At 51.9% G+C, this 24,408-nt stretch overlaps 1 protein-coding gene across 1 annotated transcript; it reads left to right on the top strand.

Annotated features, from left to right (window-relative positions):
- Nucleotides 1-2,509: 2,509 nt before the first annotated feature.
- Ehd2 (EH domain containing 2) lies at nt 2,510-22,953 on the top strand. Its single transcript, XM_038339299.1, has 6 exons — nt 2,510-2,567; nt 5,661-6,101; nt 6,530-6,627; nt 12,214-12,626; nt 17,826-17,990; nt 21,209-22,953. Exons 2-6 carry the CDS (start codon nt 5,698-5,700, stop codon nt 21,758-21,760), a joined length of 1,632 nt encoding a protein of 543 aa, XP_038195227.1. The 5' UTR covers nt 2,510-2,567; nt 5,661-5,697; the 3' UTR covers nt 21,761-22,953.
- The last annotated feature ends 1,455 nt before the right edge of the window (nt 22,954-24,408 follow it).

Here is a 24,408-nt window from a genome sequence, read left to right as displayed (position 1 = left end):
TCATAATGTTGGTTGAGTGTCCAGTGGGCCCTAGGCCATGCTCTAAGCCCCGTGGAGCCTGTGAGTTGGCTTAATGGATGCAGCACCCTCCAGGACTCATCACTTGAGAAGGAAAGGACTGACCCCTCATGCTCTTCTCTGACCACCACATCTGTGCAGTGGCATACATACCCACACACAAATAAATGTAAGGGGACTTGGGCTTTTTTTTTTGTTTGTTTTGTTGTTAACTAGAAGGTAGTTTGGAAGTCCCTGCCTCTGAAACCAATACTGTCTGTTCTTACTATACCCAGTTATGTACTTTGGGCTTTGCTTGAAATGCTCTGAACCATTGCCTTGGGAACATGGCATTGGGACCCTCACAGTCTAGGGTCAGTGTTCTCAACTATCCATGCAGCACCTTGTTTCAGACAGTTTGCTGTTCAAAGACATATATGGGGCTGCAGAGATGCCTCTGTGGTTAAGAGTGCTTACTACTCTTGCAGAGGACTAGGTTTGGTTCCCAGTGCCGTATGGGTGCTCACAACTCTAGTACCAGAGATATCACCGCCTCTTCTGGTCCCTTGGATTCCTGCACACATTACACAGACATTCACATGGGCACACACATAGACACATAAACAAATCTTAAAGACATTTAGGAGTGTGGTCATGCATGCCCTGTCATCCCAGCCCTTGGGAGGTGGAATTAGAAGTTCAAGGTTATTCTCTATGACCTGGGGTGGGGGTGGGGGGCAAGGTTAGCCTGGGCTATACAAGACCTTCTCTCAAAGCACAAATAAATGGGAGTTTGAGAGATGGCTCAGCACTTAAAAGCACTGGCTGCTCTTGCGGAGGACCTGGGTTTGATTCCCAGAACCTACTTGGTGAATTATGGCCATCTGTAACTCCAGTCCCAGGGCATCTGACTTCTGGCCTCTGAGGTGCATATGATACACATACATACAGGCAGGCCAAACACCCATAAACATTAAATTAAAATAACTTAACGGATTTATATAAGTACATAAAATTGAAAAACAAAACTTTGGTTATGTATGCAAGAGGCCCTGGGTTCCATTCCCAACGTCTCATAAACGGCATGGTGGTACATACCTGTAATCCCAGCACTTTGTACAGAGGCAAGAAGATCAAAAATTGAAGGCCATCCTCTGCTACAAAGTAGTGTGTGAGATCCTGTCTACCATGGGTTGTGGGTGAGAGTTCTTACTGTGCAATCAAGAACTGAGTCCCAATCTCCAGAACTCACATAAAAGCCAAGTGTCACCTCAGACCTCCAATTCCAGCACCAGGGTGACAAGGGCACATAGCCTGGGGATTGATAGAGGATGCATGGCTTCAGCTGGCTTCTGCACACGCCCATAGGCACACACTCGTACATATGTGCATGAACCACATACAGAAATAGCAGCAATAGTAACCCCTGGGCACTGGGTGGCGATGTTGAACCAATTGGATGGTGGCACTCGTCGATGCCTGGCATTGTGGGCAGGCAGCGTCTTCAGAAAAGCAACTGTTTGATTGCTAGGTGTGGTAGCATACACCTGTACTCTCAGCATCTAGGAGGCTGAGGCAGGAGGATCATTATGGCTAACTTGGGCTACTTAGTGAGACCATATATTATCTTATTTTGGTATTTTTGAGATATTGTTTCTCTGTGTAGCTCTGACTGTCCTGGAATTCGCTCTGTGGATCAGACTGGCCTCGAACTCACAGAGATCTGCCTGCCTCTGCCTCCTGAGTACTGAAATTAAAGGTGTGCACTATCATTGCCTAGCTATTTTAGAAAACCAAAGAAAAAGCCACATATTGTATAATAATGCAATATGAACCAGTCTGAGAACACAAGCGTGCACCACTAAGCTGGGTGTATCCTGTGCTGGGGATGGAACCCCATACATACATCCTAGATGGGCACTCTACCAACCAAGCCACATGCACTCAAGACTTTTTGTTGTTATTGTTGTTGTGCTTTTTTTTTTTTTTTTTTTTGACACAGGGTCTCACTATGTAGGTTTGGCCGACCTGGAATTTGCTATGTAGATCAGGCTGGCTTCAAACACATAGAGATCTGCCTGCCTCTGCCTCTTGATTGATGGGGTTAAAGCTGTGTGCCACCGTACCAGGCCCATACACTTAGATTTTAAAATTACTGTTTTGTGGTTATTTTTAAGATAGGATCCAGCCAAATAGTCCAGACTGGTTTCAAACTTACCATCCTCCTGCCTCGGTCTCACTAGTATTGGAAAATATAGGCATCCACCACTATGACAGGATAAGTTATTGGTATATCTGCTGCAATCGCTGTTTACTCGTTTGCCAAGACAGTCAAACTGGGAGGGAGCCAAAAACTGGAAGACCAGGCACAGCTCGAACTAAGGGCTACACAAGTAAGCCTGTGTATGTCTTCATAATGCCCGCCAGGGGGCGCGCGAGGCCAACACGGACTGGGACAGGGGGCCCGGGCCCGCCCTGCCTGGTGCTCCTCCCGCGTAGCCCCACCCGGCTCACTCTGCTGCGGACGGGACAGAGCTCAGACAGCTTGCTCTGCGCTCCCCGGGTCCCTGGTGAGTGCTCCCCAAACCCCAACCCTCACCCCTGCTCCCCTGTAACAATCTGCGTCCTGACCTTCCTTCCAGTCCCTCCCAGGTTCCACACTCTTTCTCCAGGACCTCCCTCCCCAGCAACTCCTCCATTCTCCCCTAGTTCCCCCAACCTCCTCAGATTTCCCCAGCCTTCCCCAGCCTCTCCTGGTCCTTCCGTCTCTCCTAGCCCCCCTACCCCGCTTCCAATTCTGCCAGTCTCTCCCCAACTTTCCTCATCCTGAAGAACACCCGCCCCCACTACCACCACCACCACGCTTTGAAATAGCCTCCCACCGTCCACACCCATTTTTCTGCTTTCCCTGCTCTGTCTTGCACCAAGACCCTTTAGCCATCCCTGACGGTCCTCTTTGAGATGTACCACAGCGGCCTCCCTGTCTGGGACCCTCCCACGGTCCCCTTTGTGGCTCTGTCACAGGTTCCTGCCTCTGTCACCTCTCCTACCTCTTTTTTCCTCCAATCCATTTTCCTTCTATTCTTTCCTCTCCCTTTGTGTCACTAGGATTTTAGGGGCTTTAGATTTTGATTTGCAGGGCGTATTTTTGATGCTCAGATTGTCCCATTTTTTTTTTTTGAGCCAGATGCAAGACGTAGGGCGCAGAGGCAGGCAGATCTCCGAATCTAAGGCCAGCCTGGTCTACATAGTTCCAGGCCAGCCAGGGCTACACGGTGAGAACCCCCCGTTTTTTTAAGGTGGAGAAGGTTGGAGAGATGGCTCCGACTTGGGGATTAAGAGCACTAGCTGCTTTTCCAGAGGACCCTGGTTTGATCCCCAGTACCCACATGGCAGCTCACAGCTGTCTGTTACTCCAGTCCAGGGCATTCAACACTCTCTTCTGGCCTCCAAGGGCACTCCCTGCACATAGTACACAGACAAGCATGCCTAGAAAACACTCATACACATAAAATAAAGAAATGAATTTTAGGAAAAATGAAAGAAAAAAGGAAAAACTGTCTCATCTCTGGCTAATGGGAGCCACTTCAGGCTGGACGCTGCATCCCCGGCGGTCTTTAAGCTGATCCAGACTGGACTGTTCCTTCCTGGCCCCAGCCTTGGGACAGCTGTTTCTCCAGGAAGCCCTCTGTTCCTTCTGCGAATAATGACATGTAGGGACTCCAATCTGACCAAAAACTCGTTCTCAAATAATAAGTCTCTACTTATGGAGCGATGAAAGAAACTATTCTTGACAGACAGGAGCAGCGTCACCCCCAGACTCCACAGTGACTAAAAGGCTCTTGAAGGTACGAGGTATACAGAGAGCATAGTCTGGCTTCGGGGGTGCCCACTGCTTCAGGGTTGGTGATGACTTCTTCTCTAACTATGCTCTTGAGACCTAGGATGGGAGACAGGGTCTGAGAATGATTGCCTGGATTCACATCCCAGCTGGGGTGTTTCCTAGCCCAGGGATCCTGTGCAAGCTCTTGCTATCCTCCCGAGGCTCAATTTCCTCCTTAGGATGGTGTGGGTAGGAATGAGGATGCAGCTGTAGAGTGCTTCCTTAGCTTGCTGGAAACCCTGGGTTCCAGCTCCAACTCTGGATAAAACTGCTCATGGCAGTGCATGTCTGTAATCTCAGTGCTAGGGAGGTAGAACCAAGGAGATCAGACGTTCGAGATCATTCTCAGCTACATAGCAAGTTTGAGTCCATCAGGGACAATGCGAGACACAGTCTCAAAAAGGAAAGACTTAAAGTGAGGATAATGACAAAGTCACCTGAAAATTAAGTGAGCTAGCACAGAGTTTGGGGCATGACTCAGTGGTAGAACATTTGCCTAGAATCCCCCAGTGAGGGGCTGGGGTGTGGTCCAGTGGTAGAGCCCCTGCCTAGAATCCCCCAGTGAGGGGCTCAGATATGGCTTAGCAGTATTGTGATTGTCTAGCATGCTCAAGGTCCTGGGTTCCATTCTAGCACCACACCCCAAATATAAGCTGGCACAGTGTCTGGCTTATGCTTATCACGTTGTTTCTTCCTCATGTCCAGGGCTTCCCCTGACCTGGGTGCACCTAGGTAGCCTCTGCAGCCTCACTTCACAACCCTCTGGTTTTGTGTCCCCACGAAACCATCCTCAGTTCCCAGCGCCCGAGAGCCTGTCACACCCTTGGCCTTTGCACATGTCATCCTCTGCCTAAGACCTTCGCCTTGCCTGTCCTTCATGAAGAACCTCAAAAGTCAGCCTTGCCCTGACCTTTGCTGACCCTGTGGTCAGTTTCCCATGCCTGCCCCCATGCCTGGAGCTTTTCAGGTATCATTAACTGTTGTATGGCCAGGTCCTCAGTTGGGGGCTGTGGTTGGGTGGCATTTGGCCTCTATGGCTCCTTTCTTGGACGCCTGCAGCATGGAGCAAGCCATTCCAGTGAAAATATGTCCAATGATGGACGTGTGAGGTCTTTTGAGATAGGGTCATACATGTTGCCCGGGTCAACTGGGAACTTGTGATTTTTCCTGCCTCAGCTTCCCAAGTGCTGGCATTAGGGATGGATTTGACCACATCCAGCTCAGGGATGCGTCCCTGCCCCCACCCCCAGCAGTTCCTTCCTTTCCTTTGTTCTCCCTTTTGTTTCCCGTCCCACTTCCCCTTGAACCTACCACTGTTAATCTCCAGGCAAACCCTCCCCTCCCCATCACTGAGTCCCCCCATCCTCCCCATCACTGAGTCCCCCCGAACCTCCTCATCACTGAGTCCCCCCGATCCTCCCCATCACTGAGTCCCCTGATCCTCCCCATCAGAGTCCCCTCATCCACCCCATCACTGAATCCCTGCATCCTCCCAATCACTGAGTCCCCCCGATCCTCCCCATCACTGAGTCCCCCCCGATCCTCCCCATCACTGAGTCCCCGCATCCTCCCCATCACTGAGTCCCCGCATCCTCCCCATCACTGAGTCCCCCGATCCTCCCCATCACTGAGTCCCCCCAATCCTCCCCATCACTGAGTCCCCCCGATCCTCCCCATCACAGTCCCCCCGATCTTCCCCATCACTGAGTCTCCCCGATCCTCCACCATCTCTAGCCATTCCCTAGCAATCTTCCACTATGTCCCCTCCTTTCTCCTACAGGTAAGCTCTCCACCCTGTAGTCTCGATCGAAGTCACCATGTTCAGCTGGCTGAAGAAGGGCGGGGCTCGGGGCCAGCAACCTGAGGCCATCCGCACTGTGACCTCTTCCCTCAAGGAGTTGTACCGCACAAAACTTCTGCCCCTGGAGGAACACTACCGCTTCGGGGCTTTCCATTCACCGGCCCTCGAAGATGCTGACTTCGATGGCAAACCCATGGTGCTGGTGGCCGGCCAGTATAGCACTGGCAAAACCAGCTTCATCCAGTACCTTCTGGAGCAGGAGGTTCCTGGCTCTCGTGTGGGTCCAGAGCCCACCACCGACTGCTTCGTGGCTGTCATGCATGGCGAGACAGAGGGCACCGTGCCAGGCAATGCTCTCGTTGTGGACCCGGAGAAGCCCTTCCGCAAACTGAATCCTTTTGGAAACACTTTCCTCAACAGGTGTGACAGCTGTCAGCCAGGAGGGGGGACGAGGGACATCTATCACAGAATTCTTCTATCTGTCTCAGCTCTGATTCTCATCCTTCTGCCTACTTCTTTCCCCTCCTGCATCTGCTACCTTTCCTATGGAAGGCCTGGCTTCCAATTGTGCCTGGGCTGCTGAGCGCTGGGCAGCCTTAGTCAGTGATTTAACCTCTCTGTGCCTCTCATATTCATCTGGAAAATGAAGGTAACTCAGGGTTATAATGTTACTTGGGATATCCCCAGAAACAGATGTTTTCTTTTGTAGATCCCACGATCCCTCTGAACTTCCTTATTTCCAGTCCTCTTCCTGTCCTCTGCACCTGCTTCTCTCTTCATGGTACCCTTAGTGCCCTTCTCTTTCTGCCCTTTACACTGACCCCTGACCTTCTGTCTCCACCCCCCAGGTTCATGTGTGCCCAACTCCCCAACCAGGTCCTGGAGAGCATCAGCATTATTGACACACCGGGCATCCTGTCAGGAGCCAAACAGAGAGTGAGCCGTGGTGAGTGAGGAGGAAGCCCAGTGTGAGGGAGGAGGCTGGGGCTGGACCCCTGTGTCTGATGGAGGAGGCTGGGGCTCGACCCCTGTGTCTGAGGGAGGAGGCTGGGGCTGGACCCCTGTGTCTGAGGGAGGAGGCTGGGGCTGGACCCTTGTGTCTGAGGGAGGAGGCTGGGGTTGGACCCCTGCGTCTGAGGGAGGAGGCTGGGGCTGGACCCCTGTGTATGAGGGAGGAGGCTGGGGCTCGACCCCTGTGTCTGAGGGAGGAGGCTGGGGCTGGACCCCTGTGTCTGAGGGAGGAGGCTGGGGCTGGACCCTTGTGTCTGAGGGAGGAGGCTGGGGTTGGACCCCTGCGTCTGAGGGAGGAGGCTGGGGTTGGACCCTTGTGTCTGAGGGAGGAGGCTGGGGTTGGACCCCTGTGTCTGAGGGAGGAGGCTGGGGCTGGACCCCTGTGTCTGAGGGAGGAGGCTGGGGCTGGACCCCTGTGTCTGAGGGAGGAGGCTGGGGCTGGACCTCTGTGTCTGAGGGAGGAGGCTGGGGTCTGGATTCCGGGGTCTACAGGATGTGGGCTGGGCCTACCTCCTAGGTTGAATGGAGGAGACTAGGGTCTCCTTTGGTTGTCCCCGTGCAGACATATGGAGGCTGCCATTCCTTCCGTTGGTGCTGGTGGTGAGGCGGGGGAGGCACGGGTGAACACATGTGAGCAGGCTGGAGCCACATGTCTGGGCGGGTTAGGAGGATGGAAAAGGAGAGATGAAGAGGGACAGGGGGTGCTTAGAGAATCCCAGGAAGAGACAGGCTGGGCAGGGAGGCCCTGGGCCCCATGCTTGTTCCTCTGAGCTCCTGGCTGGGAGGCTGGGCCACAGATGGAGCTAAGAGGGAGAATCTGGGTGGGGGCCAAGGCCGGGCCTGGAATTTATAAACAGCTGTGCAGGGGGAGCAATGGGGGGTAAATTCCAGCAGGCAGGGCCTCCAGTGAGCCTGTCCCCTCCCACCCTGCCCGGTCTTTTAGCCACGCTCCTACTCTAGCCCCTCCCAACTTCTCCCCCACCCCAGCATCTGGGCCCACAGCCTTTCTGTCTGTCCCTACCACCACCCCCATCCCTAGGCCTCGGCCAGGGAATTGGGGCAAAGGAGGCAACTGTGTGGGGCAGAGGGGACCCAAGGCCAGGCAGGAGGCGGGGCCAGGGCAGGGTTTGGCTCCAAAAGTGCCAGTGCCCCTGGCCGCTGTCCAGCAGAGCAGCCCCGAGGGAGAAGCACGGGAGGCAGCTGCAGAAGTGGTCACCGTGCTCTGCCAGCTGGAGGTGGGGGGAGGAGCAGGGGCGGGAGGAATTCCTGGTGTGCCTAGCCCAGGGGCTGGGCCTAAATGATGGAGAGAGCCCAGGGTCCCAGCTTCCGCAGGAGATGATGAGGGGTGGGGATGGGGATCCCCTTCCTCCGGCTCTGGAGGCATAGGGGGTGGAGCCTGTTTGTGGGGGGGGGGACTTGTGGGGAGGGGAGAATGGTAAATCCTGGGGAAGTACTGTGTGATGAGTAGGGGAGGCAATGTGCGTCTGCCTGTGATGGGGTGGGCTGGCGGGTGTGGCGTGGTGGCCGCGACTCTGAAGCTGTAGGAATTGATGGAAGTGTGACAGGGGCTGGCTACAAGTGCTGTGTACCTCTAATTGTGACTAGCTGTGATTTTTATGTGATTCTGAGGGAAGGTGTGGGACGGGGGATGTGGAGGGATCTTGTGAGGCTGTTTTTATTGCAGTGTTGATGCCTCACACATAGTAGGCAAGCGTGCCACGTCCCCAGCATTTCACTGGGGGATTCTAGGCCAGCGTCCTACTAGTGAACTACATCCTCAGCTCTTGTGTGTGACTCAATACAGGGGTGTGTGTGTGTGTGTGCACGTGAATCTGTATTTACGTCTGTGTGGGTCAATATTGAAAGTTGTCTCATTACGGGAGAGCTTGTGTATGTAGCAGGGCACATATGTCATCCCAGTGCCGGGAAAGCCGAGACAGGAGGATTGTGACCAGTTGGAGGTCAGCGTGGACATCACAGTAATGTCTCTGCCACATAGTGTGTGTTCAGACAGGCCTCCATGCTGGAGTGTGTACTGATTCCTGCGTCTGTGATGCCCTGTGGGTCCCAAGCATCTTTGTGACCACGTGGCACGCGTATCTGTGCAGGTCCCAGACTCCAACACACAAGCGTGTGTCTGGGAGTGTGTGTCTGAGTGCAGGAGACTCTGATGTATCCATGGTAGGTGTGTACACTGGCAGAGGTGTGGCTGCCCGGAGAAGCTTGCCCCGGTGTGACTGTTGCCCGGAGCTTCTCACTGGAACACTTCCAGTCTAGATCTGCTAATGTTTTCATTCCCTTGTTTTTTGACACAGAGCCTTTTTGTTCTGTATTTCAGGCTGGTCTGGAACTCACTGTGTATTTCAAATTGGCCCCGAGCTGGTGGCAGTTCTCCTGCCTCAGCTGCTCTTGCACTGAGGTGATGAGCATGCACCAGCATGCCAGGCTTTGTTCCCTGACATTGTAACGACTTAACCAAGCCACCTTGTATCTCTGTGCTTCTGTTCCTGCCAGCAAATAGGGAGATAAACCATAGGAACCTCTGAGAAGGGTTACGTTGGCTGTATGGAGTGAATAGGGAGATGAGATGAACCATAGGAACCTCTGAGAAGGGTTACGTTAGCTGTATGGAGCGAATAGGTGCCTGGACGACGGGTAACCAGGACTGTTTTTCTTGGGTGAACATCCCGTCTCTCTGCCACGTCTCCATTCCCACACTGACTCAACGTCCCTGCCTCCCTCTCCCCTCCCTTTCTCCATTCCCCACTCCCTCTCAACCCCATGAGACAGACTTTCCAAATCCAGGCCAGGGTGTATTAGATACTAGGGAGGGGGGAGAGGCCCAGCAGCTGCCCCTGCAGTGACCTGGCCCTTCCTTCCCCCAGAACAATATCCCTGTCCCTTCCCCTCCCATCAGCAAGGAGCAGGCTGCCTCCTGGGGCCCATGTTGGGGTGAGAGAGTGGGGGATGAACAGGCAGCTACAGCTACTGAGGTGACTCCTGTCCGGCTGCCTCCTGCCTGTATGACTTCTGTATCTCGGTTTCCTCAGCTGGAGAATGGGGACTTAAACTGCTATCTACTGGATTCTGTGGGACAAGTGAGTCTGTTATAGCCCTGAGCTCAAGTCAGGACACCAGTGATGGTCCCTTATCTGGCCAGCTGCTGGCTCTATATCCCCTCTTCCAGGAAGTCCTCCTTGACCTATGCTTAGACCAGGCCAGAGCACCCCCTCAGGGACTCTCCACAGTTTCCAGGACCCCCCATATCCTAACGCAACTACTCTGGGCACAGATTTGTCCCCAGACTGTAAGGACAGATTTGGGGCCACCTCAGCCTCCCCTTCTGCTAAATCAGGCAGGGAGAGATGCATCCTGAGTCCCCCCTGTGTGTCTGGTGGCCTAGGACTGGTATTTGCTGAATGCTCTCTCTACCCCTTGTGCCTCGTTTCTTCTCTAATAGTTTTCTAGGAAACAATGGCACACACCATCTTCAGCTTTTCCCATAGATGAGCTCAGTTGTCATCCTTTACTTTGATTGTCTATGAGATAGAACCAATCATGATTGCTGTTTTTTAACTTTAGGGGATGGGCAAGTTCAGAAAAGTTGAGCTACTTGCTAATATCGTAGTACATGGGGGCAGGGCAGGGCTTCCTGTTTGTCAGGTCAAGGGTGGGTTTTACTCTCTCCTAAGTTTTGCTCATTAGTGAATGAATAAGTGAAGGAATAAAGGTGAGAAATATTGAAGGGCATGGATGAGAGAAGGAAGGAAGGAAGGAAGGAAGGAAGGAAGGAATGATGGATGGACACAAATTATTAAACATATAGGGTGGCAAGGACATAGCATGACTGGGGAGATGGCTCCATGGCTAAGAGTGGAAATTGCTCTTGTAGAGGAACCAAGTTCAGTTCCCAGCACCCACACTGGACTGCTCACAACCACTTGTTACTCTAGCTCCAGGGGATCTGACACCTATGGTTTCCATGGATACCTGCACTCATGTGCACCACCCACTCACACATACACACTCACACACGTAGACACACAGACATACACAGACACCAGACACCATAGACATGTGCACACACACACCGACATATACAGACACATAGACATACACACACAGATACACATGAACATACACAGACACACACAAAAACACATGGAGAGACATACATAGACACACATAGACATACAGGCATACACAGACATACAGACACACTCATAGAAACAGACATACATACAAAGACACACACATATACATACAGAGAGACATACATAGATGTATAAACACACACACAGATACACACAGACATACACACAAAAGTCTTAGTAACTTGACCTCCTGTTGTCTCTCAATTTCTGGCACATTCAACAAGTCCCTGGGAAGTGCTGGGTGAAGGCTCATAAATACCAGGGGCCTCTTTGAGATCATTTTAGGATTTTTCTTTGAGACAGGGTCTCACTATGCAGCCCTGGCTGTCCTGAAACTCACTATGTAGACCAGGTTGGCCTCAAACTCACAGAGATCCACCTGCTTCTGACTCCTGAGTGTGGGGATTCAAGATGTACAGCATCATCTCTGGCCACCTTAGGGTCTTTGAAAGTTATGTGTGTGCTGGAGGGATGGCTCTGTGGTTAGGAGGACTTGCTGGTCTTGCAGAGGACCCAAGCTCATTTCTCAGCACTCATTTCAGGTGACTCACAACCATCTGTCATTCCAGCTGTGGGTGGTCTGTATGACACTCTCTTCTGTGCTCTGCAGGTACCCATACACACATGTGCACACATACATAAATGATAAGTATTTTAAATATAAATAAAAATTGTGTGTGAGTGTGAATGTGTGCATGAATGTGGGTACTCAAGGAGGCCAGAAGAGGACAGTGGATCCTCCCCTGGAACCCACCTGCTGTGGGTGCTGCTTACCAACTGCACTGGGGTCTTCTGGGAGAGCAGTGTGTTCTCTTAACTGTTGAGCCGTCTCTCCAGCCCCCAACTTTAGCATTTGAAAGTATTTTTATTACATTTTATTTCCTATGTGGGGGGTCCATGCCATGGCATATGAGTGGCAGTCAGAGGAAAACTGCAGGCTCACCTCAGGCTGTTAGGCTTGGTGGCTGCACCTTTACACTCTGAGCCATCCCACAAGCCCCACACTTCAGGATTTTAAATGCCAATAAATATATCGATGTCAAAACAAATGCACAGTGTCTGCCTAAGGAATGAATGAAAAGTCAATGCTCTGGGAATCAGGAGGGTGGAGGGGTAGAGGGTGAAGTGAAGGGGGGGTGGCATGGTTGCCTCATCTAAGAAGCCAGATGGCTTGAGGGTCTGAGTCCTGAAAAGTGGCGTTTATGGGGCACATGTAGAGGCTCTGAGCCTTGGCATACACAGGAATTACATGGTTAACAATCTGAATATTTGCACCATCCAGTATCAGTTCGAAAACATGAATGCTAATGACTGGGGTGTGAGGGTGTGACTTCTATTTCTCTGTCCCTGTCCTCTGCCTGCTCCAGGCTACGACTTCCCAGCTGTCCTGCGCTGGTTTGCCGAGCGCGTGGACCTCATCATCCTGCTCTTCGACGCCCACAAGTTGGAAATTTCCGATGAGTTCTCAGAGGCCATCGATGCCTTGCGTGGACACGAGGACAAGATCCGCGTGGTACTCAACAAGGCGGACATGGTGGAGACGCAGCAGCTGATGCGTGTCTACGGAGCACTCATGTGGGCGCTGGGCAAGGTGGTGGGCACGCCCGAGGTCCTGCGCGTCTACATCGGCTCCTTCTGGTCCCAGCCACTCCTTGTGCCGGACAACAGGCATCTCTTCGAGCTGGAGGAGCAGGACCTCTTCCGTGACATCCAAGGTCTACCGCGCCACGCGGCATTGCGCAAGCTCAACGACCTAGTGAAGAGGGCGCGGCTAGTGCGGGTGAGCAGGGCAGGCTGGGTCCCGGGAGGACTTGGGAAAGTTGAGGGAGGATTGAAAGGGAGATCAGGAGATGGGGAAGGTAATCAGAAAGATGCAAGAGTACTGAAGGAGGCTGAGGAGGACTTAGGGGGACTGGGGAGGACTTCGGGAGGCTATGGAGGATTAATGGAGTCACAGGAGACCTAAGTTGGAGAGGTCTTAAAGACCGCAGGACAGACTTCTTCTCTGTTTGTGCAGCTAATTGGCACCACCTAGCTCCCAGGTTAGTTAATTCTCCTGATGGGTTGATCTAGTGCTTGAAGGAGGAAGTCCTGTGCTGAGGGTCCCTTTTCCACCATTGCTCTGAGTTGGCATCTTTCCCTGTCTGTCTCCATCCTATCGCTGGCCTCCTTTCCCTCCTTCCATCCCACTGAGCAGAAGCCGAGTCCTCTCCTTGGCTGTCTTAGTTACTTTACTATAGCTGTGAAGAGACACCATAACCAAGGTAATTTATAAAGAAACGCTATTGGTGTGGTGGTTCCAGAGGGTTAGAGAGTCCGTGACCGTCATGGTGGGGAGTGTGGCAGCAGGCAGGCAGGCAAGCATGATGCAGGAGCAAGAGCTGAGAGTCGCTGTCAGCACAAGGCACCGAGAGAGCGAACTGGGGATGGTGTGGCCTTTTTAAATCTCAAAGCCCACCCCTAATGGCATACCTGGCCAGGTGGTGGTGGCGCACGCCTTTAACCCCAGCACTTGGGAGGCAGAGGCAGGCGGATCTCAGTGAGTTTGAGGCCAGCCTGGTCTACAAAGTGAGTTTCAGGACAGCCAGGACTGTTATACAGAGAAACTCTGCCTTGAAACCCCCCCCCCCCCAAAAAAAAAACCAACTCCTAATGGCATACCTACTCCAAAAAGGCTAAACTTCTTAATCCTTCCCAAAGAGTTTTATAAGCTAGGGACCAAGTGTTAAAATATTTGAGCCTCTGAGAGTTATTCTCATTCAAACCACCACAGTTGCTCACTTCTTCCTCTACCTCCTCACCTCCCACTCTCTCCATCAGCCACTGCACAGCACACTGGCCTCCTCAGTCCTACCCCGGGGCCTTTGTACTCTCTGTTTGCTCTTCCTGGCAGCCTTCTCTTCCCCGACTGCCCATATGGCTCACTCAATGCCACCTTCTCAGGAAGGTGGCCCTCTCTTAATGACCATACCTTCTTCAGATTTACCCTTTACCATGTCGTGACCCCTTCAGTGTCGTCACCTCCTGTGAGCCTGTCAGGGCCCCTGTTCTGCCTCCTCAACTCTGCACTTGAGCGCTGCAGAACCAGGCATCTTAGGATTCCTTCACTGAGTGTCCCTAGCCCCTGGGCTTGAATTGCTCAGTAAATATTTATGGAATGAATGACACTCGGCAGCACTTCAGCTTGAACAAAGTCACTCCTGTGCCTAGCCCTCTGCTGGGACTTGCTGGGGATGCAGCAATGGCCAAGGTTGCTTGGCCTTGCTCAGTGGGGTTCCACGGTCTGAATACCCAAGGCAGTCTTAGGGATCACCCTTTGCTGGGGGGAGAAAAGAGACCCATCCCACAGCTGTGATGGCCAACCAAGGTCCAGCCTCAGGGGTGGAGTCAGAAAGGGATGTCAGGAAGGCTTCTCAGAGGACAGGGCATCAGAAGGAACACTGCGAGACTGGGGACTGCCGATCCGTGGGCTACATCAAGGCTCTTGTGCTTTGTTTAAGGGCACCAGGGAGACGAGGAACGGTTTGGAGCAGGATGACAGGGTTGCACTCAAAGCTGCCTTCTAGAGAGTGGAGTCAGGTCTAGGAAGGACTGAGGGGGTTGGAGGACACAGCCTGTTTCAGGCTGGGACTCATAGAGGAAGAGGAGGGCAATGGCTTTGCTTTCAGAGCCAGAGATGGAACGGAGCATTCACAGGGGAGGCCGCCAGGGTGGAGGTGGGGCAGGAAGCTGGCAGGAGAAGAGGCCACGAAGGTTCTAGGTGGTAAAGGCATCCGAGGTGTGGTTTAAAAGGAGCTGGAGAGGAGTGAATCACCGCTTCCAACCCCACCGCAGGAATCCGCTTTGGAAGGGAGCACTGGGTACCCAAGGCAGAGTCTGTCCCAGGAGGTTAGGGCTGTCCCTTTAGTCACTGTGTCCCCATCAACTTCTTCCGTTTTCAATTATTTTCTCTTGTCCATACTCTTTTCCTAGTCTTCTCTCTCTTCCCACCTCTCCCTCCGTCTTTCTCAGTACCCCTTGGCTCACCCTCACTCTTCGTTGGGAAGTAGAAGCCAAACCTGGGGTCCCGCGCGCGGCACAGGGACCAAGGAGCCGAGCCGGACACCTGGCGCCCTAGCTAGGCGGGAGGTGGCTCCGGAAACCCGGGACAAACCCCGGAGTCCGACCCGCTCCCCGGCCCAGCCCGCGCCGCCCCCTTATCTCTTCCTGCCACCTTCCCATACTTCCTCTCTGGAAAAGCCATCAGCGCTCCCGCTAGCCTTGGCGACCGGCCCCCAGCCACGGTCCTCAGCCAGGGTCCTCACAGACCAGGCCCCTCCCCTTTGGGCTGCCCTAGAAGGCCACTCCCCTGGAGTAGTAAACAAGCCACGCCTCTCCCATTGCCCGCCCTCGCAGGCAATACCTCTTTACATTGGTCGGTCCTCGTATGTCACGCCCTTTTTCTTTGACTCGCCCTTAACAGGTACAACAAGCTACAGTTGATTTGCCCAAACAGGACACACCCCTCCCCAATAGACCATCCTCAGGCCACGCCCCTCCAATTTGATCGCTCAGGTCAAAAGCCTCCCCATTAACACACTCTTGGAGGCCACACCTCCTCCCCACTGACCTATTCTCACTGGCGGAGTCCCCACACTCCTTCCCCATTGGCGATTCTGGCAGGCCCCCGCCCTTCCCAAGTGACTCGCTGTCTCAAATCCTACTCTTCCCCATTCATTTCAGCCCCTCGCCTCACTGCCTTTTCCGGCAAGCCCTGCTCTTCCTTACTGGCTTTCTCTGCTCAACCACGCATCTTCTCCATTGACTCCCGGTATCAGGCGGTGACTTTCATCTTGACCACACCCCTACCCTTGATTGGCCTCTCAAAAATGTAAGCTATGCTTTCCTCTGGTCCTGCAAGCTCATGCTTAGTTTCCCAGTGCCTCACTCAGTGCCTGGGATCCTAGTCTTCAGGGTTGGCTCTGGCCAAACTTCATGATGCCATCCCACTTCGTGGCACATCCTCGCCCACACACCCTTCATAAATGACCCAGACCCCAGTCACCAATAACAGCACACATGGCTTTAACCTCCCTTGAATGCTCTCCTTCGGTGACACAAGACCGTTAAGGGCTCTCAGAAAATGGCCAAAAGGCCAAGAAGGCTCAGTAAGGGTTCTCTGTAACCCACCCTCTTAACTCAGTTTCATATCTGTACAAGGCAGGGTGTGCATGAATTCTCTGGCTCTGCCCTTTGGTGGGAGTGTAAGCTGCTAGAAGGGGTGATTCCAGAACGTTATAATGCTTGTGGCTACGATCTGAGAAGAGTTGATTCTTCTATTACTGTTGTTTTTTTTTTTGTTTGCTTGTTTGCTTTATTTTATTGTGTGTGAGCATGATATATGTGTGTCATGCATTCACGTGCCACATTCTGTATATTAAGTCCAGAGGACAATTTATGTCAGTTCTCTCCCTCCACCATGTGGGTCCCAGGGACCCACTCAGGCAGCAAGCACCTTTGCCCTTGCCCATCCACATGGCCCCACGTCTCCAGCCTTATTTTATCTCCGTCTGGCATGCATATTCAGGGATGGAGCCACTGTAGACAGCAGACATGCCTGCGGTCATCATTCTGCCATTCTCACTTGCTTTTCAATAACTTATGACAATGTGGTTCAAAGGTTCTCAAGTTCAGTGGTTTATCCCACAATGATTTCCTGAGTGACACTGTGCATATTGTCGCAGGACTGCAGAGGAAACAGACAAGGCCTGAGCTGGCAGAGCTTGTAGTTTGATGGAGGGAAACAGAGCAGTCAGATAAAATAATGATGACTCAGCTGGACTGTGAAAAAGACAGAAGGGCCTGGAGATAATCAGATGGCAGTGATAAGGACACTTGGTTCTCATGGTCTGTGGGGAGGCTGGGACAGAGCTCCTGGTAGAGAGCATGGTCATATGCAAAGGCTCTGGGTAGGGGGACAAGTTGGTGTGCTGGTCAATGAGGAATGCTGGTGAGCAGTGTATGGAGGGGAAAGATGGGAGAGCATGTGGGTGAAGATGCAGGGGCCAGTCAGGGAGGGCAGTGGGGCTCTCAAGAATTATTGGGGGGTATCTGGAGAGATGCTCAGCAGTTAAGAGCTCTGGTTGCTCTTCTAGAGAATCCAGGTTTGGTTCTCAGCACCCACAACTATCTCTAACTCTAGTCCCCATGTATCTGATGCCCTCTTCTGGCCTCTCTGGGTACTGCACACACATTGTGCTCAAACACATTTAAAAGTTTTTTAAATGCAAACAAATTGAGGTCTTTCTAACCTCGGCATTTGGGAGGTGGAGGCAGGAGGATTGCTAGTTTGAGTCCAATGGGACTACGTAAGGATTCTTAAGAAACCAAAGTGTCCAGTTTCTGAGGTGGGCAGAGCTTAGACACCCCTTTCCAGAGCTAGGCACAGCTGAGGGCAACTCATTCTGGGGCTGAGCCCAAGTGCCTTGGAGGGCCTCAGGCTGTGGAACTGGGTAGGAATGTGACAGGAGAGAGGCAAGTCCCAGCTCTGGGCTGGTATTTGGGTGAGGCCAGCTTGCAGGAGCTTAAAACTGGGAGTGGCTGAGATGGCTTAGCAGAGAAGGGAGCTTAGGTTGAACCCCACTACATAGGACAGTGTGACATATAAGAAAAGGAGGTTCCAGCTAGGTATGAGCGTTTACAACTGCAATCTCAGCATTGAAGAGGCTGAGGCAGGAGAGTGGCTGTAAGTTTGAATCCAGCCTGGGGCATAAAGTTCAACCTTCTATCAAAAAGCCCAAGGGGAGAGCTGTGCATAGTGACTCGCACTTGTCATCCCTGCACTCAGGGGCAGTAGCAGGAGGACCAGGTGTTCAGGGCCAGTCTGTGTTACATGAGACCCTGCCTCAAAGAGAAAGGAATGCAGATTCTCAGGCCTGCCCAGCCCCAGTCTCCTCCTGGTGACTGTGCTGCAGGCTCAGATGTGAATGCCTTTCTGCAGGTGCACGCTTATATCATCAGCTACCTAAAGAAAGAGATGCCCTCGGTGTTCGGGAAGGAAAACAAGAAGAAGCAGCTGATCCTCAAGCTGCCTGTCATCTTCGCGAAGATCCAGCTAGAGCACCACATCTCCCCTGGGGATTTCCCTGACTGCCAGAAGATGCAGGTGGGGGTCTGCTCCAGACAGGGTAGCAGGGTGTTGATGAGAGTCTCCTGTGGGTTCTGAGATGGAGCCTGGAAGGCTGGAGGGCTGGATGCAATCTTCATCCAGCAGAACCCGGCCTTATGAGTTAGGGTAACAGAATGGGGAGAAAACCCATAGTAACAGTTAACACGGAAGCCACTTTCTTTCCCTTGAAGGCCCTAGGATATACTCGGGGTGGAAGGGCATCTTGCTGCTTGTGGAGCCAGGGGTCTACTATGTTTCTCTTTCCCATGCTTTCCCATGGTATTAATGGCTGCAGGAACTCCAGTCATTGTGTCTGCATTTCAGTCAGCAAGAAGAGGGAGGAGGGCTGGGCAGCGGCTCAGAGCTTAAGAGCAGTTTCTGCCCTTTCAGGTGTCCTGAGTTCCTTTCCTTGCACCAACCTGGCAGTTCACAACCATCTATAACTCCATTTCCAGGGGATCCAATGCCCTCTTCTGACTTCAATGGGCACACACATGGTGCTCACACTCACACATAAAATACAAATATTTTAGCACAAGAAGAGGGAGAGAACTAGGCAAGATCCTGAACACCTGTAATCTAAGCAAGGTAGAGAGACAGGGGGATCAGGAACTCAAAGAAGCTTTAGTTACAGAAGGAGTTCAAGGCCAGCCTGGCTACACAGGACCCTATCTTTTTTTGTTTGTTTGGTGGTTGGTTTGTCTTTTTTTTTCGAGACAGGGTTTCTCTGTGTAGCTTTGGAGCCTGTCCTGGAACTTACTCTAGATGAGGCTGTCCTTGAATTTGCAGAGATCCGCCTGCCTCTGCCTCCCACATGCTGGGATTAGAGGTGTGTGCCACCACTGCCTGCCATGTAACCCTATCTTTAAAGGGGGAGGGGTAGATGAATACAGCCTCTGTCTTTAAGGACACTACATTTTACTTTGAAGGAAATAGTCCAAGCTGTGCTGTCCAATATGGTAGTCACTAATCATATTAAAGCAGAGTTATAGTCAGGCATATTGATTCATGCCTATTAATTCCAGCACTAGGCTTGGAGGGCAAAGACAGGATGATCTTAAAGTCAAGGCCAGCCTAAGTTACATAGAGATTTCTAGACCAATCTGAGCTGTATAGTCAGATCCTAGCTCAAAGAAAAAAAAAAAAAGGTGTGTGGGGGATGGATAAATGATTAAGAACATTGACTTCTCTTTCAGAGGACCCGGGTTCAATTCTTAGCACCACACAAGGTGGCTCACAACTATCTGTAACTTCAGTTTCAGGGGATACAAGACCCTCTCTGGGCCTCTGCGGACTCCCACATGCATGTGGTACATACACATGAACTCATGTAAACACACACACAAGCACAACAATAATGAATTAAAAAAATACTCAGGTCAGGCAGTGATGGCACACGCCTTTAATCCCAGCACTTGAGAGGCAGAGACAGGTGGATCTCTGTGAGTTCAAGACCAGCCTGGTCTACAGAACAAGTGCTAGGACAGGCTCCAAAGGTATAGAGAACCCTGTCTTGAAAAACAAAACAAAACAGGGAGGGGAGCAGAGAAAAATGTAGAGCTCAATAAAAATCAATAAAAAAAAGATAAAAAACAAAACAACAACAAAACAAAAACCAAGAAAAGAAAAGCAAGAACAACAAAACCCAAAACAAAAATGGAATTATCAATTAATCTACTTTATGTAACCACTTGTGGCTTGTGGGTACCACATTAAACTTCATAATTCTAGAAGCTGTGCATACAACTTGTGCTTAAAGACAACTGGCTGGAACTTAGTCATATGGCCAGCTGGCTGTCCTGCAGGCTAAGAAGTGTGACTTTCTGTGGGCTGTCGAGCTCCCAGATGACTTAGCACTCAGAAAGAAGGGAGAGGGCCTGGAGAGATGGCAAAGTGGCTAAGAGCATTTTCTGCTCTTCCAGAGGAGTCAGCTTCAGTTCTCAGCATCCACGTCAGTCTCCTCATAGCCAAATGTAACTCCAGGTCCAAGGAATCAAGTGTTTTCCTCTGGCCTGTGTGGGCACCTGTGTATGTTTGCACACACATCAAAATGAATCTTTTTTTCCTTTCTTTTCTTTTTCTTTTTCTTTCTTTTTTTGAGACAGAGTCTCTCTGTGTAGCTCTGGCTGTCCTGAAACTCACTCTGTAGACCATGCTGGCCTTGAACTCATAGAGACCACCTGCCTCTGCCTGATCAAAATAAATCTAAAAATAAAAAAGACAAAGGTAGGACAGTAGCTCACATCTGTAACCCCCTCAGTCTAGAAGCTGCCAGGGGCATTGCTGTGTGTTTAAGCCAGCACAAGCCACACAGGAGTCCCAGAATGGCCTAGACTACATTGCAAGACCCTGTCTCATGTAGAAAGACAGCAGCAGCCCCTTCCCACGTACAGGCCTAGGATCGACAGTACTGGGGAAAGCACTAGATCAGATGTGGCCATATGGGCTGAATGCAGAGGCCTGGAGGTGGGCAGAGCAGGGCTGACCGAGCGGAAGTGGGTACAGATCATGCCCACCAAGGCAGACTAGCCCCTGCCTACCTCTGTTAACTGAGCCTGTTCATACAGACCTTTTGCTCCAGCTACTCTGGAAGCTGAGGCAGGAAGCTGACAAATTGAAGGCCAGTGTTAGCGCCTTAAAGAGACCACGTCTCAAACAATAAAATAAGCAAAGGAGCCTTGGTGGAACTTGTCTGTGAGGACACTTGTAAAGGAAAGGCAGGAAGATCAGAAGTTCAAAGCTATCCTTTCCTTTCCTTTTTTCTTTCTGGTTTTTTGAGACAGGGTTTCTTTGGCTGTCATGGTATTTGCTCTGTAGACCACGCTGGCCTTGAACTCAGAGATCTGAGGCCATCCTTTCTTTTTTCTTTGTTGTTTTTTGAGACAGGGTTTCTCTGTAGCTTTGGAGCCTGTCTTGGAACTAGCTCTTGTAGACCAGGCTGGCCTCAAACTCACAGAGATCCGCCTGCCTCTGCCTCCCGAGTGCTGGGATTAAAGGCATGCACCACCACCCTACACCCGGCCCATCCTTTCTTACACCGTGAGTTGGAGGGTAGCCTGGGTTACACAAGACCCTGACTCAAAGTGGGAAAAAAATAAAACAAGACAGGGCTCATTAGTGAGAGAGCCCCTGCCTAGTATCCCCCAGTGAGGGGCTAAGGGTATGACCTTGCGATGGTGCCCCCTGACATCTAGCTTCTCCATTTCTCCCCCCAGGAGCTGTTGATGGCACATGACTTCACCAAGTTCCACTCCTTAAAGCCAAAGCTGCTGGAGGCTCTGGATGAGATGCTGACACACGACATTGCTAAGCTTATGCCGCTGCTTCGGCAGGAGGAGCTGGAGAGTGTTGAGGTTGGCGTGCAGGGTGGTGCGTTTGAGGGCACCCACATGGGCCCCTTCGTGGAGCGGGGCCCTGACGAGGCACTGGAGGATGGCGAGGAGGGCTCAGAAGATGATGCCGAATGGGTGGTGACCAAGGACAAGTCCAAATACGATGAAATCTTCTATAACTTGGCGCCTGCCGACGGCAAGCTGAGTGGTTCCAAGGCCAAAACCTGGATGGTAGGCACCAAGCTTCCCAACTCCGTGTTGGGGCGGATCTGGAAGCTGAGCGATGTTGACCGAGATGGCATGCTGGATGATGAGGAGTTCGCCCTGGCCAGCCATCTCATCGAGGCGAAGCTCGAGGGCCACGGGCTGCCCACCAACCTGCCCCGCCGCCTGGTGCCGCCTTCCAAGCGACGCCAGAAGGGCTCTGCTGAGTGAGACAGCCGCGATTGGTGGTCCTCCCTCCCACTCTGCCCTGCTGTGGCTCCCCAGCTCCAGTTGGCTACACGGCTACACGCAGATCCCTGCTCTGGCCCACTCACCCTCTCTGCCCACCCTTCCTGGCTGTAAGGACTTGAGGGGAGCTATTCCCCCATACCAGACATTCAGTCAAAGCACTTATAGAGGACCAGGGGTAGTGACAAATCTTCTCTGTCCTGTCCTTCACACCTCCACCCTCACATACACGTGGGTTTATTATACAGAAACACACAGACATCCATCCATCATTCATATATAGACTTTTTTCCTTTTATTATTTTTTTTTAAAACAATGTCTCAGATAGCCCAGGATACCCCTGAACTTCCTATGTAGCTGAGGATGGCCTGGATATTTCATCTTCCTGGTCTATGCAGTGCTGGGGTGTGAACACAGGGTCTCCTGCAAGCTAGGCAAGCGCTCTATCAACTGAGCTATGTCTGCAGCCCCACCAGTTATTTATTGAGCACTTACTGTATGCCGGGCCCTGGTGGAACTGACTCTCAGGAGTGTGACATCTTCATAGTCACACAAACACTGATACCAGCAAGACCCCTTGTCCCTTTTTATAGGTAAGCAGCTACTTCTACTCAGCCATGCTAGAGCTCCCTACTCCATTATGTCTTCAGGTCTCGGGACCATTGGTGTCTCAGAGGAAGACACCTGACCTTCTCCTTCCTCATACGGACCCGTTTCTTTCACACTTTCCTTCCCACAAACCTTGAACTCTGAACACACCCTTTTCACAAAGATTCTGCAGCAGATTAAAAACAAAAACAACTTCCCGGCTCCTTCAAGGATGGTTTGCATCCTCTGCCCGGTACCCCCAGCATCCCCAGCATGTGCCCAGGGTTGGGGACCCCAGTAGCGGGTCTCTCTTTCCACCTTCAGGTCATATTCAAATAGAGTCCCTACCAAAGACAGAGGCCCCAGGGATGATAGGCACTTTACTGAAGCCAGAATTTTCACGGATATTCTGGGGGATTGGGAATTCTTGGTGCTATAGCCTTTCCTCCTTAAAGGGATCCCCACGCCTGTCTTCACCACCCCTGGTGGGGGACATCATGGATAAGATGGGGGGCAGCTGGAAGGGGCTGGGAACCCAAGAGTGTCCCCCACAGGGCCAATAAAGCCAAGACTGCTGCTTGTTTCACTGTCAGGCTATTTTGGGGCGGAAGACCCCTAGGGAAGAGGTGCATGGGGGACCGTTCTGGCTCACAAGGGCGGTGCAGCCTGTGACTCAACACTGCGCTGACTCAGTCTCGGGCGAGGGGCCAGCCCTGCATATTTTCCAAAGAAAAGTTACTCAGGGCCCTCCCCACCCCCGGGACATCCCTCCCTCCCGCCTCAGGGCCTGGGAACCCAGACCTGGGCGTGGACCTGTGCCAGTTTGGGTACAACGCGCCCTTCGTCGCCAAAGCGCCCTCCAGCGCGCTCTGATACGACAGCAAGTGCATTAGAGCAGATCTTGTAGCCCCAAACCACCGGGTCCTGGGGGGAGGAGGGATTAGTGTCTGAGTGCACAGGGCTCACGCCCGGCCCACGCCCACCGCGTCCAGGACACGCTGGCCTGGAGAGCCTCCCGCCCACGCTCAAGTCCTGCTCTGCGGCCAGGGACGCCCTCTGGCGTAGTCAGGCGGAAAAGCGGTCGGTGACTCAGACCAGGCCATCATCTCAACACCCTGTGAGTTCCGCTGCGTGACCCTGGCGCGATGTGGTCCCTCCCCGTGCCTTTTTCCTTAAGAGTCCAGTATAGTGGTCCTTTGTAATCCCAGCACAGTGGCAGCAGGCCAGACTGAGCCTGTCTTGGAGGGGAAAAAAAAGTTGTGTGGTATGGCTGGGGCTCAGTGTTAACAGTGCCTGCCCTTCCTGCACTGCACAGGGCTGTTTCCACTCTCAGCACAACGGGAGGGAAAAAAACCTTTGTAATACTTTGTAGACCCCTTTAGTTGACTACCATTTCCCAGGGGCCCCTGGGGGTGGGGTGGGGTGGAGGCAGCAGCAGTAGCTCATTTAGATGCTAGGCACTACCTTAAGAACTTTAGATGTATTAACTTTTACCTTCAGAATAACAGCATTATTACTCCTGTTTTACAGCCAAGAAAACTAAGGCATTGCATAGTACCATGCCCAAGAGCAATGATTCTGAGTCCCCCTCCTAAGCCCGTAAATAATGTACGCAACTAACATTGCTCGAATATCACATTCTGTGTGTCCAACTTAGACCTTCCTAAAGGTCTTCCATTGATTTCCAATATTTTAGGATTGAAACTTTTTTTTATAAAAATTCACTTTTTATTTTCATTTATGTGTATGTGTGTATTCATGTATGCATTCCAAAGAGCAGAAGTAACAGGCAGTTGTGAGCCACCATGTGGGTCTGGGAACCAGGGTCTTCTGGAAGAGTATCCAGTGCTTTTAACAGCTAAATCATCTCTCCAGGCCACATATTCAGCTTCTTATGTAAGTTCCGGGAACTCAAATTCAGCTCCTCATCGATTGCCCAGAAAGCCCTCTTAAGCACATTGAGTCTTCTCCCCAGTCCTTGTTCTTCATTTTGAGATTGCCTAAGTTACTGAACTCACTCTGCAGTACAGGATGGCCCATA

This window comes from Arvicola amphibius, chromosome 8 (assembly GCF_903992535.2).
Source record: "Arvicola amphibius chromosome 8, mArvAmp1.2, whole genome shotgun sequence".
NCBI classification, from domain to species: domain Eukaryota; kingdom Metazoa; phylum Chordata; class Mammalia; order Rodentia; family Cricetidae; genus Arvicola; species Arvicola amphibius.
This window is presented reverse-complemented; position numbering and strand designations above follow the sequence as displayed.

What these genes read in the sequence shown, in the direction of transcription:
- Ehd2 (XM_038339299.1), top strand. Translation starts at nt 5,698, where the DNA reads ATGTTCAGCTGGCTGAAGAAGGGCGGGGCTCGGGGCCAGCAACCTGAG. An exon ending in AGAGGGCGCGGCTAGTGCGG is followed by an intron (nt 12,627 to 17,825) that starts GTGAGCAGGGCA and finishes GCCTTTCTGCAG; the next exon opens with GTGCACGCTTATATCATCAG. An exon ending in CTGACTGCCAGAAGATGCAG is followed by an intron (nt 17,991 to 21,208) that starts GTGGGGGTCTGC and finishes TTCTCCCCCCAG; the next exon opens with GAGCTGTTGATGGCACATGA.